At 42.5% G+C, this 18,043-nt stretch overlaps 1 protein-coding gene across 1 annotated transcript in view; it reads right to left on the reverse strand.

Moving 5' to 3' along the window:
* Positions 1–724: 724 nt before the first annotated feature.
* The window catches only part of shroom4 (shroom family member 4), a 68,488-nt gene continuing 51,169 nt past the window's right edge, over positions 725–18,043 (reverse strand). Inside the window, exons 4-10 of the mRNA XM_062994196.1 lie at positions 13,709–16,310; positions 8,909–8,970; positions 8,016–8,657; positions 5,972–6,625; positions 5,755–5,878; positions 4,450–4,722; positions 725–2,438 (exon numbers count right to left, since the gene is read on the reverse strand). Of these exons, the coding sequence (XP_062850266.1) occupies positions 2,169–2,438; positions 4,450–4,722; positions 5,755–5,878; positions 5,972–6,625; positions 8,016–8,657; positions 8,909–8,970; positions 13,709–16,310 (4,627 nt within the window). The 3' untranslated portion in view covers positions 725–2,168. The remainder of the gene's footprint in view (positions 2,439–4,449; positions 4,723–5,754; positions 5,879–5,971; positions 6,626–8,015; positions 8,658–8,908; positions 8,971–13,708; positions 16,311–18,043) is intronic.

An 18,043-nucleotide genomic window follows, 5' to 3' on the forward strand; every position in this document is an offset into this window, starting at 1 on the left:
GATTTTCATCACGGATGTTTGATGGGGTTAAGATCGAGTCTGATTAGCACACTAAAGGTCATTATTTTGTTTTATTTTTAACTGTGTTAATGTTGCATTGGCAGTGTGCTGTGAGTCACAGGGCTTAAATCCCCTAGTTTAGGCTTTTGGGCAGAGTAGGGTTTTATCCAGAATTTCTCTGTACCATGCAACATCCTGAACAGAGCACCAGTCCCTGCTGCTAAAAACGATATACTTCCACCACCATCTCTTCCTTATAATGGTCTTGTTGTTCAGACTTGTGAGTGTATTTTTTATTTACAATTACAGCATTTAGCAGATGTTTAGGAGCCCAGCAATGGAAATATGGTAGTCATGGGGTTTGAACCAGCCACCTTCCGATTACTAGTCTAGTACCCTAAATGTTAAATGTTGAGCTATCATATTTCTGATAAATTTAAGGGAATTGTCTACCATAATGACAGACTTTACAAAGGGGCGGGCTACTTATTTTTGTTAAGTAACTGAAAACAGGCGGCACAGCTGCTAGAGTACCTGGGTTCATTCCTGGTCACTGGGCTTTTGCTTGTTCTTTAGCGATAGTGTTAAAAGATTAAAAATATACAATACTATTAAAGAACTCTATGTAGTGTGTAGTATGAAATGGAAATATTTAGGAAGAATAAAAAACAGACATATAGCTTAAAATATGTATATTCCAAATGTAGTGGTACATATTCCACAATTAATTTTCAATACAAAAACTGAGGGACTCAGTTATAGCTCAACCAAATATTTTCTTACATTTTCCGGCTGAAGTTATTTATGAAGGTATAATACAACAATATAAAGAGTACAGAAAAAGACTATCTATACAGTGGAAAAGTATACGTCAGTACGCTGCAACAAATACACATTCGTTTTTTGGCATAGTAAAAAATGCTGATAGCCCTTAAAAGAAAATCCAAAATAAAAAATAATAATAAAAAAATCAATATATTATTCAATATATTGTTGGCTGAAACGAAAATGCTTTTTTAAACACTAAGGGCATTAAATGTTTAATAAAGCAGCATTATTTCCTCTAGAGATCTTCACTCTCTCTGAGGATTAAATGATTAAGCAGTTTAACATATTACAGTCAGAAAATACATTATATTACACATGGCCTTTATAACACTGGCAACGTGAATAATTATTAACAATATACGAATTGCTGTAGTGAATTTACACAGCTAAAGATCTTTCTGCACCATGCAGACATCAAGAGATCAGTTACTGCATGTTTCAACAACAAGCACCATGTTTCTGTCCTTTCATTAAAAGACAAATCTTTGGCAACAAATAGATTGACAGTTACAGTAAAGCACCCAATAATAAAAATAAAGAGTATGTTATGCTCTTAATGAAGACATGAATTATCTGAACGGAGGAATGAACTAATAATGGAAAAAGAAGTGCAGACACGTTTCTCCAACAACAACAAAACCAGACTGAAGTCTCCACCTCATTTAAACGTCCATATTACTTTCAATATGGCGATGGTGGAATATCAGTGTTGCTTTACTACTGCAGCAAAACATCTCTACTCGGCACATCAGAGATAACGTTCTTTCACTAATTGTATCCAGTTTTTTCAGCTTGTGCAGGTGCCACTGCGACCCTGGCCAGAATAAAGCCGCTAGAGAACGTAAATGCATTGTTAAGGAAGATTTAACCGAGAGTGCAGAGCTTTTTTACGCTCAGGGTCACGGTCAGGGTCACCGTCGGTATGGCAAATTTACAGCCATTAAGAACACTCTCTTCTGCATGTTTTCAGGAGTAAATAGTGTTTCGTTGAATTTTGCGTTGTATCAATATGCATATTAGCTCTCAGTTCGCTCAAATCTCAGTGAAGAGAATCCAACATGGCACTGAACGTTTTCAGATTTAGCTGAGAGACAGAGACAGAGAGGGATAAATAAATAAATAGCAGTGCATGAACAGTCTCTCAGTTGATGGTAGAAGATGCCCACACATTGCGGTGAGGCTTAGGTCTGATTCTGAAGTAATTAAATGCTCGATCAGGTAGTGCTTCAGTGTGAATGGATACACGGCGCCAAGCACTTAAACAAAAGACATCCATGCATCCATGTTCATCGTCCATGCACACATTAAACGACCTGCTCCGCTTCCCTCGTTTCCCGCCTTCAATAAGGACAAAATCCCATCCCGAGACTCTCCTTCAGACCGTTGAGCTGCTCCTCGCCGAGACGGATCTTGTCATCCAGCTGCCGCTGTTCTACCAGCAGTGCTGCCTTCATCTTCACAAAATGACTGTAGTCCCTCAGCTGCTCCGGGGTCAGACAGCGACCCAGGACTCTGCCCACGGCTTCCTCTCGCCTGTCCACATGCTCCTTCAGCTCCTGAGCCTCAGCCAGCTGCTCCAAGAGCTGCTTCTTCTTCTCCATTAGGGGGAGCTGCAGCACCACAGAAAAGGAAAAAAAAGACATGAACGACAGAAAATGCAGTCATGTTTTACATTTTGGTTACATTCATGACAGGAACTGTAGTTATTCATTACACAAGGTTCATCAGTTGGGCCAGTGATAGCTCAGTGGTTAAGGTTCTGGACTAGTAAACAGAAGGTTGCCGGTTCAAGCCCCGCCACCACCAAGTTGCCACTGTTGGGTCCCTGAGCAAGGCCCTTAACCCTCAATTGCTCATTGTGTAAGCCGCTTTGGATAAAAGCATCTGCTAAATGCTGAAAATGTAAATCAGTTCACGAGGTTATATCGAACACAGGTTCTTGGACAATTTAGTATCTCCAATTCACCTCACTTGCATGTCTTTTAATTGTGGGAGGAAACCGGAGCTCCTGGAGGAAAACCACGCAGACACAGGGAGAACATGCAAACTCCACACAGAAAGGACCCGAACTGCCCCACCTGGGGATCAAACCCAGGACCTTCTTGCTGTGAGGCGACAGTGCTACCCACTGAGCCACTGTGCCGCCCGGTTTTGGAATGTAAGAAAAGACTGGAGTACCCAGAAAGAAAAATAAACTTCTTATAGACAACGACCAAAGGTGAGACATGGAATCTTACAAAGCCTGCTGCTATTTGGCAACCATTTCATGAGCTGTGCAACCGTTAGACAATTGGAAAAAAAAATTTAACATCTTATTTTTATTAGGACTTTTTCTGGGCTTGGTATGGACCACAATTAGTTTTCTACACAATAACATCTCTCAGTATTTGGGCGGCACGGTGGCTTAGTGGGTAGCACTGTCGCCTCACAACAAGAAGGTCCTGGGTTCAATCCCCAGGTGGGGCGGTCCGGGTCCTTTCTGTGCGGAGTTTGCATGTTCTCCCCGTGTCTGCGTAGGTTTCCTCCGGGTACTCCGGTTTCCTCCCACAGTCCAAAAACATGCCACCAGGTTAATTGGAAACACTGAATTGTCCTATAGATACCTAGCCCCTAGTGCATTGTAGTGCCGGTCCCAAGCCTGGATAAATTAGGGAGGGTTGTGTCAGGAAGGGCATCCGGCGTAAAAATTGTGCCAAATCAATGAGGATGACTCGCTGTGGCGACCCCTGAAAAAGGGAAAAAAGCCGAAAGAAGAAGAAGAAGAAGAAGAACAGCTCTCAGTATTTGGACGTTAAACACCAGTGCTAAAAGTGGGGAGTAAATCACCAGCATCTTACTTTCCCAGTACTACTTTTTGCCCTACTACTTTCACCGTCTATTACCCAGGGGGAACTATGTGATGCTCACCTGTTCATGATCCATTGAGTACAAGACAAAGAACGTTAATAATAGTCTAAGTAATGTTCATTTGTTTATTCATTCATTCAATCATTCATTCACTGTTTGTTTAACCACTACTTTATCCTGGTCAGGGTCGTGGTGGTTCTGATTCATTGAGCAAAAAGCAGGAAACACCCTGGACAGGTCACCAGTCCATCACAGGGTAGAAACACACAAACATTTACACCCACACTTAGGGCACTATTTTACCAGATATCAAATACTGTTAAATACTTAGGTGACAAAAATGTAAATGCCTTTTCTTTCCTTACTTTTTTATAGAACAAAAGAATCAAACACATTGTAAAGACTCCCAGGTATTAAAACACAACACATAATATCCAGTGTATGAACAAAGCGCATAAGGGATGCAACAAAGGGCAAATTTAAGACGACTCCCAAATCAAAATAATTCTTTATATTTTCATAATACATAATACAGTTCAACAGTATGAAGTTATGCCAAGACCAACAGTGAAAATAAAGATTCCTTAAACACATTGTTTTAATGTAAAAAAGTTAAGAAGAAGAAGGAGGACTAGATCAAAATGGTACTAAATTGCTTTCATGCAGCTGAGTAACAATGGAGGTATTCAGCCAAGAGGATCATAATGCTGAAATATCCAGCCTGAGGAAAAATATAATTCCAATAATGCAAAATGTCTGCATCCCATATCTTACCCTCTCACGGTGGCAAGATTCTGGGTCCAGGCACTCAAGAGCACTCTCCACCCTAAGCAGCCTGCCCGAGAGCGATAGCAGCAGACTGGTCACTTTATCCAGGTCCCCGATGAACATGCGGAACTTATCCACTTCATTCGGTTTGCAGACTGCCAGCACTAGACTTTCCACCTCCTCACCCAGCTGAGCGTTGGCTCTGATATCCTCCTGCAGGCCCCGTTGAGCTTCACGCAACACACCCAGCTTCTTACGCAAGCTTTCCATCAACTGCTTCTGTAAGGCACACAGAACGGCTTTTTTATTATATTTTATGCATTTTTCTCCCAATTTAGTTTAGCCAATTTGTCTTCCGCTGCAGGGGATCCCTGATTTCTTGCAGTTGACGAGGGTATATTGCTGCTCATGCCTCCTCCGACTTGCGTGCAGCCCCTTACGGAACCCTTTTCCACTCATGCACTCTGCACAGGCACATCTATCCAACAATCAGGGTCCTTACACAGCGCTTGAAGACTCCGCCCACATGGTCCGTTCATCCCTCAATTCATGCACTACCAATTACCTGGGTCATGCACTACCCGGCCGACCGGTGGCAACACCGAGTTTCAAACCGAGGAGTTCAGAATCTCGGCGCTGGTGTGCTAGTGGAATATCCAGCTGCGCCACCTGGGCACCCACCTCTATTCATTTTATTGACATGAAGGAAGATACATTCATTCATTCCTTCATTGTCTGTTTTACCACTGATTTATCCTGATCAGGGTCACAGTGGGTCTGATTCAGTGGGCAAAAGCCAGGAAACACTCCAAACAGTCCATCACCGGATCACAGGACAGACAAACAAACACACACACACATTTACACTTAGGGCAAATCTTAGTTGCTCAGATTGGCCTGACTGCATGTCTTTGGACTTGTGGGAAGAAAGCCGATAGTTATGTATATTTATATATATATATATATACACACACACACACACACACACACACACAAAACCAACACTTTCACAAAAAGTCACATGCAAAAGAATAAGGCAGCCTTGTCTAAACATACCAAACAACACGGAATGCCTGTGGGCATCATGTGATGCAGAAGAAGCAAGGCATTTATAAGATGTGCACACCTCCCAAACCAATTTCTGGGAAAATGTATCAAGCACATGTAGACCAAAATGTCTTAGAAAAGATTATGGTCATTTTGAACATAAATGGGATAGCATGCTTTTCACCCAAAATAATGGACGTAGGGTTAACTGAATAGAAGTAAAACCCTTTAACCTAGAGGGAAGCAAAGTAAATCAGTACCAACCTTGTAATTGAGCTCTTCATCCTCCTCCTTTACATTAGAGAAGTTTGGCATCTTATTGAGGAGTTGAGCTTTGTAGCTGGCGGAGGCTGGGTCTTGTAATGCTAATGAGCTCTGTCTAGAGGACCTAATGCAATGAATATAAATGGATTCAATCATTTTACAGCACTCCAATATTATACCAACATTTCTATAAAACAACATTTGAACCATAGTATACCTCTCTAGGGTGTCTCCACTCACTGGGTAGCCTCCTCTCCAACCCTCTGCCCCAGTCTTTGCTTGTGCGTACTGAGGGAACAACTCTCCCATAAGTTCCTTCCGGGCTCTACCACAATTCTCTTCCAACAAAGAATCCACAACAGATGCCCTCTGCCCTCTCCTCATTCCTGTTAATGAAGTTGTCTCTACAGTCACAGTGTCAATGTCAGTTTCCAGCACAGTCACTGGCTGAGCGTAACACTGCATCTCTGCCCTTTCTTCTGTCTGCTTCTGCTGCTCCTCTGAAGCAGCTTGGTTTTCGTGGATCTCATCAATATCGGTCTCAAAGGGCAACATCTGATCGTTGCTGGGAGGTGAACATTGACCAGAAGTTTCCAGATTCTTTAAGGATGCGTCAGAAATGCTCGTTTGCTGAGACCGATTCTGTAAGTGCTGTTGGTGATTGTTGTTTATGGAGAAGCAGGACTGAGGAGAAGCAAGGACAGTGCAAGAACCATTCTCTAATGACGGGGCAGGTCCTGGTGACTTTCTGGAAGTGGTGGTCACTGTGTAGTTGTGAGGGGAGGTGAGGTCCCACTCCGCTTTATGTTTATGGATGACTGGCTTTAATACAGCTGGTCTGTGCTGATCTGTTAGACTCTGGTCTGACAATCTGAAATGAAAGAGTAATAGAGTCAGACATGAAAAGCAAGTACCATGGTCTTAGGGTTAGAGCAATAACTTATTAGTTAAGCTGTAAAAATGTATCAATTTCTTGATAGGTCAAGTGATCTTTTTTGCATAAATACACCGATCAGCCAAAACATTAAAACCACCCCCCGTTTCTACACACATTGTCCATTTTATCAGCTCCACTTACCATATAGAAGAACTTTGTAGTTCTACAATTACTGACTGTAGTCTATCTGATTCTCTGCATGCTTTGTTAGCCCCCTTTCATGCTGTTCTTCAATGGTCAGGACTCTCCCAGGACCACCACAGAGCAGGTATTATTTGGGTGGTGGATCATTCTCAGCACTGCAGTGACACTGACATGCTGGTGGTGTGTTAGTGTGTGTTGTGCTGGTATGAGTGGATCAGACACAGCAGCGCTGCTGGAGTTTTTAAACACCTCACTGTCACTGCTGGACTGAGAACAACAGGCCAACAGCGGCCCGTGGGCAGCGTTCCTGTGACCACTGATGAAGGTCTAGAAGATGACCAACTCAAACAGCAGCAATAGATGAGCGATCGTCTCTGACTTTACATCTACAAGGTGAACCAACTAGGTAGGAGTGTCTAATAGAGTTGACAGTGAGTGGACACAGTATTTAAAAACTCCAGCAGCGCTGCTGTGTCTGATCCACTCACCACCACCATGTCAGTGTCACTGCAGTGAATGACCCACCACCTAAATAATACCTACTCTGTGGTGGTCCTGTGGGGGTCCTGATTATTGAAAAACAGGGTGAATGCAGGCTAAAAAGGTATGTAGAGAAATAGATGGACTACAGTCAGTAATTGTAGAACTACAAAGTGCTTCTATATGGTAAGTGGAGCTGATAAAATGGACAGCGAGTGTAGAAACAAGGGGGTGGTTTTAATGTTATGGCTGATCAGTGTATATGCTATGCATGCTATTCTACAAGGGTTCTTCAAAAAGTTTCCACACTTTTTTAAACTTTATGTAGATTCTGTATAATGTAAATTCTTAATAAATAGTCATCTGACGATGCATTTTCCCAGAGTTTGGTTTTTGGTTAAGTGTGGACACTGATGCACCGCTGCTTTTACATCATCACATGAAAATAGTCTTCCTTTTACAGCTTCTTTAAGCAGTCCAAAAAGATGGGAATAAGATGGCGCTAAATCCAGACTATAAGCTCTCTCAGTCACGACCAGTTACTACTCCTCCCACCCTCACCGTTTCCAACGGAAATATAAAAGTGAGGAGACTTTTTGAAGATCCCTTGTATAATAAAATGATCAACATAAGAAGTGCTCATTGCCCCAGCCTTACATAAAATATCCTTCACAAGTCAGAGCAGCAGCGTTTTTCCTACCTTGAGCTGTTCTCAGTGGAAGGTGAGGGAATGTCTGTCCTACTGTTCACATCATAGTGTTGAGATCTGTTAGTCTCTTGTTCTTTTGAAGGCGGAGTCACCGGTTTGAAAGCGCTGTGATTAAAGGCAGGAGCTGGTGGACACGTTTGGTAGCCCTGTTGGTGACTTTCTGTCCCATCTCTTGGAGGAAGACTGTAGGAGCGCTGACGTGCCATTTCAGAAACAGTAGGGGGACCGGGGGTATACACTTGCACCTGAGAAGAAAATGCAGACTGGGAGGAGAAGAGATTGTGATGTGATGCTCTTCTCTTATGAAACTGCTCCCATTTGGGAGGAGGTGGACGAGGAGGAGCAGGACCTTTTTTCTTCTTTGGCCCATCAACAGGTACAACGTTTTCATCCAGTTCTTTGAGGACAGACGAAGACATTCTGGTAGTGCTAGCAGCAGCAACATGGCTATGAAGAGACTGGGTATCTATCCGGATATCGTTTTCCGACATTGCACGGTTTCTGAGTGGTGATAACATAAACGCCTCCTTCTCATTGTTGCCTGCAGGTAGTCTGTTGTTGCGCTGACCCTGAATGCCCCAACCCACAGAGAGGTCTTCCTGTCTGCAGTCACATCTACATTGAACATAATCCCTAAAGACAAAAAAAAAAAACGATTTAATATCCTATTGCAGACATACCACACAGTTTATTAAAGTCTTGGGAAGCTATTTACGTCTATTTATAATTGGAAAGAATGTACAATTGAACATTGTTTCCAAGTTACATATCCAAAACCACAGATTACATAAAACAAGACAACAATAAAGAATAATAAAAAAGCAAAGAAAACAAATCCGCTGCAGCCACCCATCTGGGAACTCAAATACAGGAAGTGACCATACCTCTCAGTTAGGCTGAACTTCCTGTTGAGTTTTGTTTGTTCCAGTTTCTGTACAGGATAAACCTGTGGAAGATATTTGTGAAATGAATCAAAACAGGAATGTGTCTGAATGCTACAATTTCCTAATGTTTCCTGACAGAAGCATTTAAAAATATATTTATTGTAAATGTTCTAGATTAAAAACAGTAACAAATTAATATTTGACAATGTTCTATAAAGAATTTGATCTCTGTGACATGGCCTCCTAATTCCTTGTAAGTGATTGACTATAGCTGGTGCCCATATAATAAACTCTAGTTTAATTTCACTCACAGATGTCTTTTGCCAGGTCATGGAGAAAAACCCAAACTGTCACCTTATGCTAAGAGGAAATCTGTCCTGATAAAAACAATGACTTCATTGCCTGTGAACAGTGTCACCCATGTTCCAGCAGCCACAAATCATGACAAAGACCTATTTTTTGGGGTCCATCCAGGCAGATGTTATTTTAGCATAAGTTTGGGGTTTGTTCCTGACGCTGGCAGGAGAGCATTGTTCCATTTGGTTTCATGTTCCGTGAGGAGGGCCATATGCTAGCAAACACCTCCTGCTACATGTATAAAATATTATTGTTTATTAGGATTGTAACGTCATGTTTTACACTATGGTTACATTCATGACAGAAACAGTAGTTGCTCGTTACACAAGATTCATCAGTTCACAAGTCTTAATGTCAAACAGTCATGGACAATTTTGTCCCTCCGATTCACCTCACTTGCATGTCTTTGGACTGTGGGAGAAAACTCCCACACAGAAAGGACCTGAACCGCCCCACCTGGGGATCAAACCCAGGACTTTCTTGCTGTGAGGCGACAGTGCTACCCACCAAGACACCATGCCACCCCATGTATAAAACAAACTGCATTTTTTCACTAGCCAACAATGGATTCATAAATTAGACATAGCCAACTGTGGTTGTTAAGTGCCGACCAGGCCTGTGATACCTCCAAAGTTCAAAACTGGATTTTACAATGGTATGAAAGCATATGGACACAGAGTAGTCATCATCCATCACAAACAGTTACAAGAATTTAGGGGGCTGTGTCACATAGATGAATGACATTACATTCCACACCATGTATACACTACTAAACCCAAGTATGTTTTCCAGTTATTTAGTTACAGAAAAAGAATAGCAACAGAAACTAATACAATTCCAGAAATTCCACCATATACATTTTCCAACCAGTACATACAGTGTATCACAAAAGTGAGTACACCCCTCACATTTCTGCAAATATTTCATTATATCTTTTCATGGGACAACACTATAGACATGAAACTTTGATATAACTTAGAGTAGTCAGTGTACAGCTTGTATAGCAGTGTAGATTTACTGTCTTCTGAAAATAACTCAACACACAGCCATTAATGTCTAAATAGATGGCAACATAAGTGAGTACACCCCACAGTGAACATGTCCAAATTGTGCCCAAATGTGTCGTTGTCCCTCCCTGGTGTCATGTGTCAAGGTCCCAGGTGTAAATGGGGAGCAGGGCTGTTAAATTTGGTGTTTTGGGTACAATTCTCTCATACTGGCCACTGGATATTCAACATGGCACCTCATGGCAAAGAACTCTCTGAGGATGTGAGAAATAGAATTGTTGCTCTCCACAAAGATGGCCTGGGCTATAAGAAGATTGCTAACACCCTGAAACTGAGCTACAGCATGGTGGCCAAGGTCATACAGCGGTTTTCCAGGACAGGTTCCACTCGGAACAGGCTTCGCCAGGGTCGACCAAAGAAGTTGAGTCCACGTGTTCGGCGTCATATCCAGAGGTTGGCTTTAAAAAATAGACACGAGTGCTGCCAGCATTGCTGCAGAGGTTGAAGACGTGGGAGGTCAGCCTGTCAGTGCTCAGACCATACGCCGCACACTGCATCAACTCGGTCTGCATGGTCGTCATCCCAGAAGGAAGCTGACGCACAAGAAAGCCAGCAAACAGTTTGCTGAAGACAAGCAGTCCAAGAACATGGATTACTGGAATGCCCTGTGGTCTGACGAGACCAAGATAAACTTGTTTGGCTCAGATGGTGTCCAGCATGTGTGGCGGCGCCCTGGTGAGAAGTACCAAGACAACTGTATCTTGCCTACAGTCAAGCATGGTGGTGGTAGCATCATGGTCTTGGGCTGCATGAGTGTTGCTGGCACTGGGGAGCTGCAGTTCATTGAGGGGAAACATGAATTCCAACATGTACTGTGACATTCTGAAACAGAGCATGATCCCCTCCCTTCGAAAACTGGGCCTCATGGCAGTTTTCCAACAGGATAATGACCCCAAACACAACCTCCAAGATGACAACTGCCTTGCTGAGGAAGCTGAAGGTAAAGGTGATGGACTAAACCCAATTGAGCACCTGTGGCGCATCCTCAAGTGGAAGGTGGAGGAGTTCAAGGTGTCTAACATCCACCAGCTCCGTGATGTCATCATGGAGGAGTGGAAGAGGATTCCAGTAGCAACCTGTGCAGCTCTGGTGAATTCCATGCCCAGGAGGGTTAAGGCAGTGCTGGATAATAATGGTGGTCACACAAAATATTGACACTTTGGGCACAATTTGGACATGTTCACTGTGGGGTGTACTCACTTACAGGGGTTGGACAAAATAACTGAAACACCTGGTTTTAGACCACAATAATTTATTAGTATGGTGTAGGGCCTCCTTTTGCGGCCAATACAGCGTCAATTCGTCTTGGAAATGACATATACAAGTCCTGCACAGTGGTCAGAGGGATTTTAAGCCATTCTTCTTGCAGGATAGTGGCCAGGTCACTACGTGATGCTGGTGGAGGAAAACGTTTCCTGACTCGCTTCTCCAAAACACCCCAAAGTGGCTCAATAATATTTAGATCTGGTGACTGTGCAGGCCATGGGAGATGTTCAACTTCACTTTCATGTTCATCAAACCAATCTTTCACCAGTCTTGCTGTGTGTATTGGTGCATTGTCATCCTGATACACGGCACCGCCATTGGATGCACATGGTCCTCCAGAATGGTTCGGTAGTCCTTGGCAGTGACGCGCCCATCTAGCACAAGTATTGGGCCAAGGGAATGCCATGATATGGCAGCCCAAACCATCACTGATCCACCCCCATGCTTCACTCTGGGCATGCAACAGTCTGGGTGGTACGCTTCTTTGGGGCTTCTCCACACCGTAACTCTCCCGGATGTGGGGAAAACAGTAAAGGTGGACTCATCAGAGAACAATACATGTTTCACATTGTCCACAGCCCAAGATTTGCGCTCCTTGCACCATTGAAACCGACGTTTGGCATTGGCACGAGTGACCAAAGGTTTGGCTATAGCAGCCCGGCCGTGTATATTGACCCTGTGGAGCTCCCGACGGACAGTTCTGGTGGAAACAGGAGAGTTGAGGTGCACATTTAATTCTGCCGTGATTTGGGCAGCCGTGGTTTTATGTTTTTTGGATACAATCCGGGTTAGCACCCGAACATCCCTTTCAGACAGCTTCCTCTTGCGTCCACAGTTAATCCTGTTGGATGTGGTTTGTCCTTCTTGGTGGTATGCTGACATTACCCTGGATACCGTGGCTCTTGATACATCACAAAGACTTGCTGTCTTGGTCACAGATGCGCCAGCAAGACGTGCACCAACAATTTGTCCTCTTTTGAACTCTGGTATGTCACCCATAATGTTGTGTGCATTGCAATATTTTGAGCAAAACTGTGCTCTTACCCTGCTAATTGAACCTTCACACTCTGCTCTTACTGGTGCAATGTGCAATTAATGAAGATTGGCCACCAGACTGGTCCAATTTAGCCATGAAACCTCCCACACTAAAATGACAGGTGTTTCAGTTATTTTGTCCAACCCCTGTATGTTGCCAGCCATTTAGACATTAATGGCTGTGTGTTGAGTTATTTTCAGAAGACAGTAAATCTACACTGCTATACAAGTTGTACACTGACTACTCTAAGTTATATCCAAGTTTCATGTCTATAGTGTTGTCCCATGAAAAGATATAATGAAATATTTGCAGAAATGTGAGGGGTGTACTCACTTTTGTGATACACTATGAATGTTTGACTTCAACTGTAAACGCAAACGCTCTTTTTGCTTTGTAACCTTAAGAGGCATGGTTATTTATTATTAGCACAATTTAAAACTATACTTTGTGAAAATAAGCCAATTAACAAATTATAAACACATTTAAACATACAGTTTGATCCCCAAATAAATAATTTTAGCATTTTCCACCTTGGGGGAGTGAAAAGCAATATTTTGTCTGTAAATATGCTTAACAAGACTAGACTTTAGTCATAATCTGGGTATTAATCTAAATCTTGTCTATCATGTCTATTCAGTGTTTAGTGATTATCAGCAATGCTTTTAATAGATCAGTATACACCTCCAAGAGGCCATGGTGTAATTTTTATATAAACTAAACAAATATTCTATCAGACAGATACACAAAAAGTTTTTTAAATGTATGTTTTTATAAGCCCGGCTTCTGCGACCATTCTCACAGCGCAAGTCTTGTTCAAGATTTTTGTTGGCTGGCTGGTAAGGTTTTAATGCAAGTGGCTCTGATCCAGCAGTTTAGTCTCTATGGAACACATTCATCTCATCAGTTCCAAACCAAGGACTGTGGAATCCCTTAATACTATAACTGCAACGAATGAATAATGTATAGGGTGGACTGCAAACTGTAAAGTGAAAACTCTAGTCTAATTCCCAGGCTATATAGTGTAAGGGTCTCTCTAAAGTGCATAGAAAAATTATTTATACTTGACAGCATTACCTCTGTTGGGGTGCAGCTCCTGGTCTGGAATCCAGGGTGTCGAAAATACTGGGTTGATTGATACTGCTGGCTAGTTACAGGTCGGAAGGCTGAGCATGGCTTTGGGATATCAGCGTTGTGCTTGATATTGGAATTGTCTGAATTATAATTATGGTGGGATAGATTCTGAGAGATGAAGGGTTGTTTTTGATGGGTTTCATGAGGCAAAGGTGGCAGTACTGTGATATTTTTGAGGTCATGTCCAGCATAGATGTTCTCTCTATTGTTATCCCAGTCTCTCTCCACCTGTTGCACTCTCTGAGATTCTCTTTCATTTTTTTTTCTCAACCTTTCTTGCTCCCTTTCTTCGTCCTGCTTTTGCGCCATTGTCCATGCCTGTACCCTCTCCTGTTCATTGGGTATATCTTGCTTTCTTTCCTGTGTTCTCTCACCCTCTTGCTCTCTCTCCTTTACTTGTTCTCTCTCCAGTGTTTTTTCTCTTTCTCTGTCAATCTCGTGATGTGCATTAACCAACTGCCTTCGAGTCTCAAGCGAACCGGTTGAGCCTACATCATGAACTCCACCCTGGTATGAGAATCTCCTGCATCCAAGATTAGAGACCGACTCAATGGGCTCAGACGTAGACAGCTCATTCTTCCTCGCTGGCCTTTCTGGTCTCTGGCGGTGACTCGTCAAACCAGCCAAGTTGGTCACGGACTGACTCAGGTTTTTGCTAGTTTCCTCAAAGAACTTCCTCCGGTCTGCAAAAGGTGGAATATCACAATCATCTCCTCTACTAGAGCGCCCACCAGTAGACCCTATTCTCCCTCTAGTTGTTCCATAGTTCCAAGATGACTGTTTTTTTTCTTCACCACTCTTCTTCCTCTCAATTGATCCAGTGTCTGGTTGCAGTTTGTGTTCAGGTGTCCAACGCCAGCGACGGGCTTTACCTGGTGGAGCTAACTCTTCAACTACTTGCACACTTACAGATCTGGATACCTCAACTGACTTGACACCATGGGTGTCATCCTGTGAAACATGGATGTTTTCGGTCTTGCTTCTTGAAGATTCCACATCTTTTGATCCATAGAATCTGTCTGGTAATGATGATCTGACCTGAGTTGGGGCAACATTCTGGAAGCTGGTGTTTTGACTGTTATGCGCTCGTGCCTGGTGTTGATTAATTGAAGAAGGCTTAAATGAGGATGCTTCCTCCATATAGATGTTTGAAGAATCCTCTTCCTCCAATGTTTCGCTACCACAGAGTAGACCTCCTGAGCCTTTGCACTTATGTAGCTGAGCCTTCTGCCTCTGGATCTCATTGCGAAGGTTTGTGGCAAAACGTTCATTGCGACGGCGTGACTTTGATGAGCGAAAGTGCCGCTTCTGAGGGGCTTTCAAAACCTCACTTTCATCTTCCCTGCTTTCTTCTTGTTCCTGGTTCTCTTCAAGTAAAGTGTCCATACTGGATGCAGAACTAATGGTCCCAAAACATATTTCCTGAACTTGAGGGTCTATAGAGGGTGCAGCATTTTTTTCACCTGGTGCACTGGTGGAACATTCCCAGGAATTATGTGCAGAAGTGAGTCTTTGGCTTGAGTCTATTGGTTCATCCTGCTCCCCCAGCTCTGAATAGGTCACTGAACCAGGGGTAGAGCACCTGCTTCCTCCCCATTTACCATGAGCCACAACATCCGAACTGTTTTCTGTCAGCTCCTCCCTAGGATGCAGTGCATTAGACCACTGGCTAGAAGGACTTATGATGTGTTCCTTATTGTCACTGGAAAGTTCCATCATACCTAACTCAGAGGCAAGTAGCTTTTCAGGGGCACTATGTCTGTGCATCCTAGACTGGTGGTTGTTCTCAAAATGGTTGAGCTGATTGTCTGGACTCTTTGCTGCTTTAGTTGAATACCTGCCTAGAGTTTGGCATTGCTCTGTTGATGGGTCTTTTATAATTTTACAAATGTCTCTTTGAGGATGTTTTACGTAGTAAGGCTCTGATTTATTATCCTTCAAGTCCTGGTCATTTTCTGGAGCACCATTCAAACAAACACGGCCATTTAGTACATGAGGTGGGTCTTCAATAGTGCAATTTAAACTTGGAATGCCAACAGGAGCAGAGACACAGCGCTTATCTGTTACTCCTGGTTGTGTTCGAGTGGCCCTGAAACTCTCCTTCCTCATGGGAGGTGGTGGGGGTGCACATTTCTCTTCCTCGTAACCGTAGGATGAGGGACGTGTTTTACCTTCAGGCCTGTAAGGTAGAGTCCTGGACTTAAGTCCCTCCTCACAATGCATTTCTCCTGGACCACTGGTCACTGAGTGTGGGCGACCCTCGGGAAACCTACAGGAGGGACCAAAGCCTTGCAAGAGGCTGTCCATGGAGCTATTCTCTTCAGGGCGTAGGGATACTGTGTAGTCAGATGTGTTCGAGCTGGCAGAGAAGGAACTATAAGCAGAGTCACGCTTATTGTTAAAGATGGCAGGATCAATTGGAGAAAGCTGGCTGTCGTAGTAACCCTGATTTGGAGGGTTCTCCAGACTCTCCATACTCCCCACTGAACTGCTACGGTCTGTGCTGTAGTGCCGGGAAAGATGGCCCAATGGCATAGACAGCTCACTATAGCGTAAAAGAGGGAGGGTGGAAAAAGGTAAAGAAAAATACATGAATAAATGAAATATAATTTTATACATAAAATGTATACAAAAAGAAAACAACAAACAACTGTGACATGATTGTCTGGTGATTAAAACACTTGGTGTTGGAGAGCCCAGAGCTTTTAAAAATTCCTAAAATCACTCCAGCAGCAGTAATAGAAATTATGGAATATATAAAACCATTCCAAAATACGTCAAGGGAAAAAAAGCACTTTAGTTTTTATTACATAATGTATTTCCAGTACATATAGATGTCACTAGTTAACTGGCTGATTTAGTAGCTAAGGGGGCAATTACTTTTTCACACAGGGCCAGTTAGGGCTGAACCTTTTACCTTCAATAAATGAAATCCTCATTTTAAAAGAATTTTGTGTTAACTTGGGTTTAGTCAGTCAAATATCAAAAGTAATTTAATAATCTGAAACATATAAGTGTAAAAAACAGGCTAAAATGAAAGAAACTCAAAAGGGGGTGAATACTTTTTCACAGCACCGTAATAACCAATGACTTTATGGCCAGGCTTAATGATGCACAGCACTCTTGACCAGGAAGCACAGGAAGGGTCGACTGGAATATACAGAGTTATGGGGAAACTGTTGTCTGGCACAACAAAGGTCAAGACTTATGAGGATTCATCAGCAAGATAATGATCCCAAGCACAGGTCCACTGGGGAAGAAGTATTTAAACACTTAACACTCAATAAGATTTAACATAAGCAGCAACTATGGTAAAGATAAAGGTGAAGTTTATCGGGACGAAAAATATTAAACAGAAACTAAATGGAAAAGCTACAGAGCTATAGAAAAAACATTAATAATTCTTGTTAGTGTAACTGGTATGACAGTTTGCAAGTGGCAAGTTTATGAAACCACGAGTTATCCCCAGAGGTGTGCCACACATGATTTAACAAGATCTCATTTCTCCTAAACTAGTGATAAGAAGGGTAAGAGAGAAGCCAATAGTCACTACCAAAGGATTGCAGGTCAACCTGAACCTGGGCAGGGGTAGCTCAGTGGTACTGGATTAGTGATCAGAAGGTTGCTGGTTAACCCCCACCATGATTTGAGTAATTGAGGGTTAAGGACTTTGCACAGCAGCCCAATAGTGTGCACTGTTGGGCTGCTGTGCAAGGTCCTTAACCCTCAATTACTTAAATCATATATAGTCACAATAGTCACAGGGCTTTGAAGTGTGAGGGCAAAAGCATCATGATATGGGGCATTACATGTCATCAATAAATGATTCAATTGTGTCATTTATCAGCCTGAAAATATATGAATATGTGAATGAATATATGTACTAAAAGCTTATCAAATAACAAGTGGTTCAATGCTTGTTGTTCCTTCTCCTTTTCCAAAAAAGTTCTATGTCTGTTGTGTCTGCACTCTTGTGACATAAAAAAATTGAGTATTGTTTATGCAGTCTGACATTTAGCCAGGTGCAATATTTATTGTCTTAATTTTTTCTAGCTCAGATCTATTTAAGGAGTTTTATCAGCCTAAGCATTTGCAAGTAGGAAAGCTCTTTTTAATGTGTGTTTTCATTTAAATAGGGACGTGTGGGAATCTGACCATAACATTGTTTTAACATAAACAAATACACTTCCATTTATTACAGTTAATGATATAAAATGGGATCAGTGATAATGTAATAGCCTAGATACACTGATGTCTAGGCACAGTGATGTAGACAGT

The sequence above is a fragment of the Trichomycterus rosablanca genome, chromosome 4, assembly GCF_030014385.1.
Source record: "Trichomycterus rosablanca isolate fTriRos1 chromosome 4, fTriRos1.hap1, whole genome shotgun sequence".
In the NCBI taxonomy this organism is placed as follows: domain Eukaryota; kingdom Metazoa; phylum Chordata; class Actinopteri; order Siluriformes; family Trichomycteridae; genus Trichomycterus; species Trichomycterus rosablanca.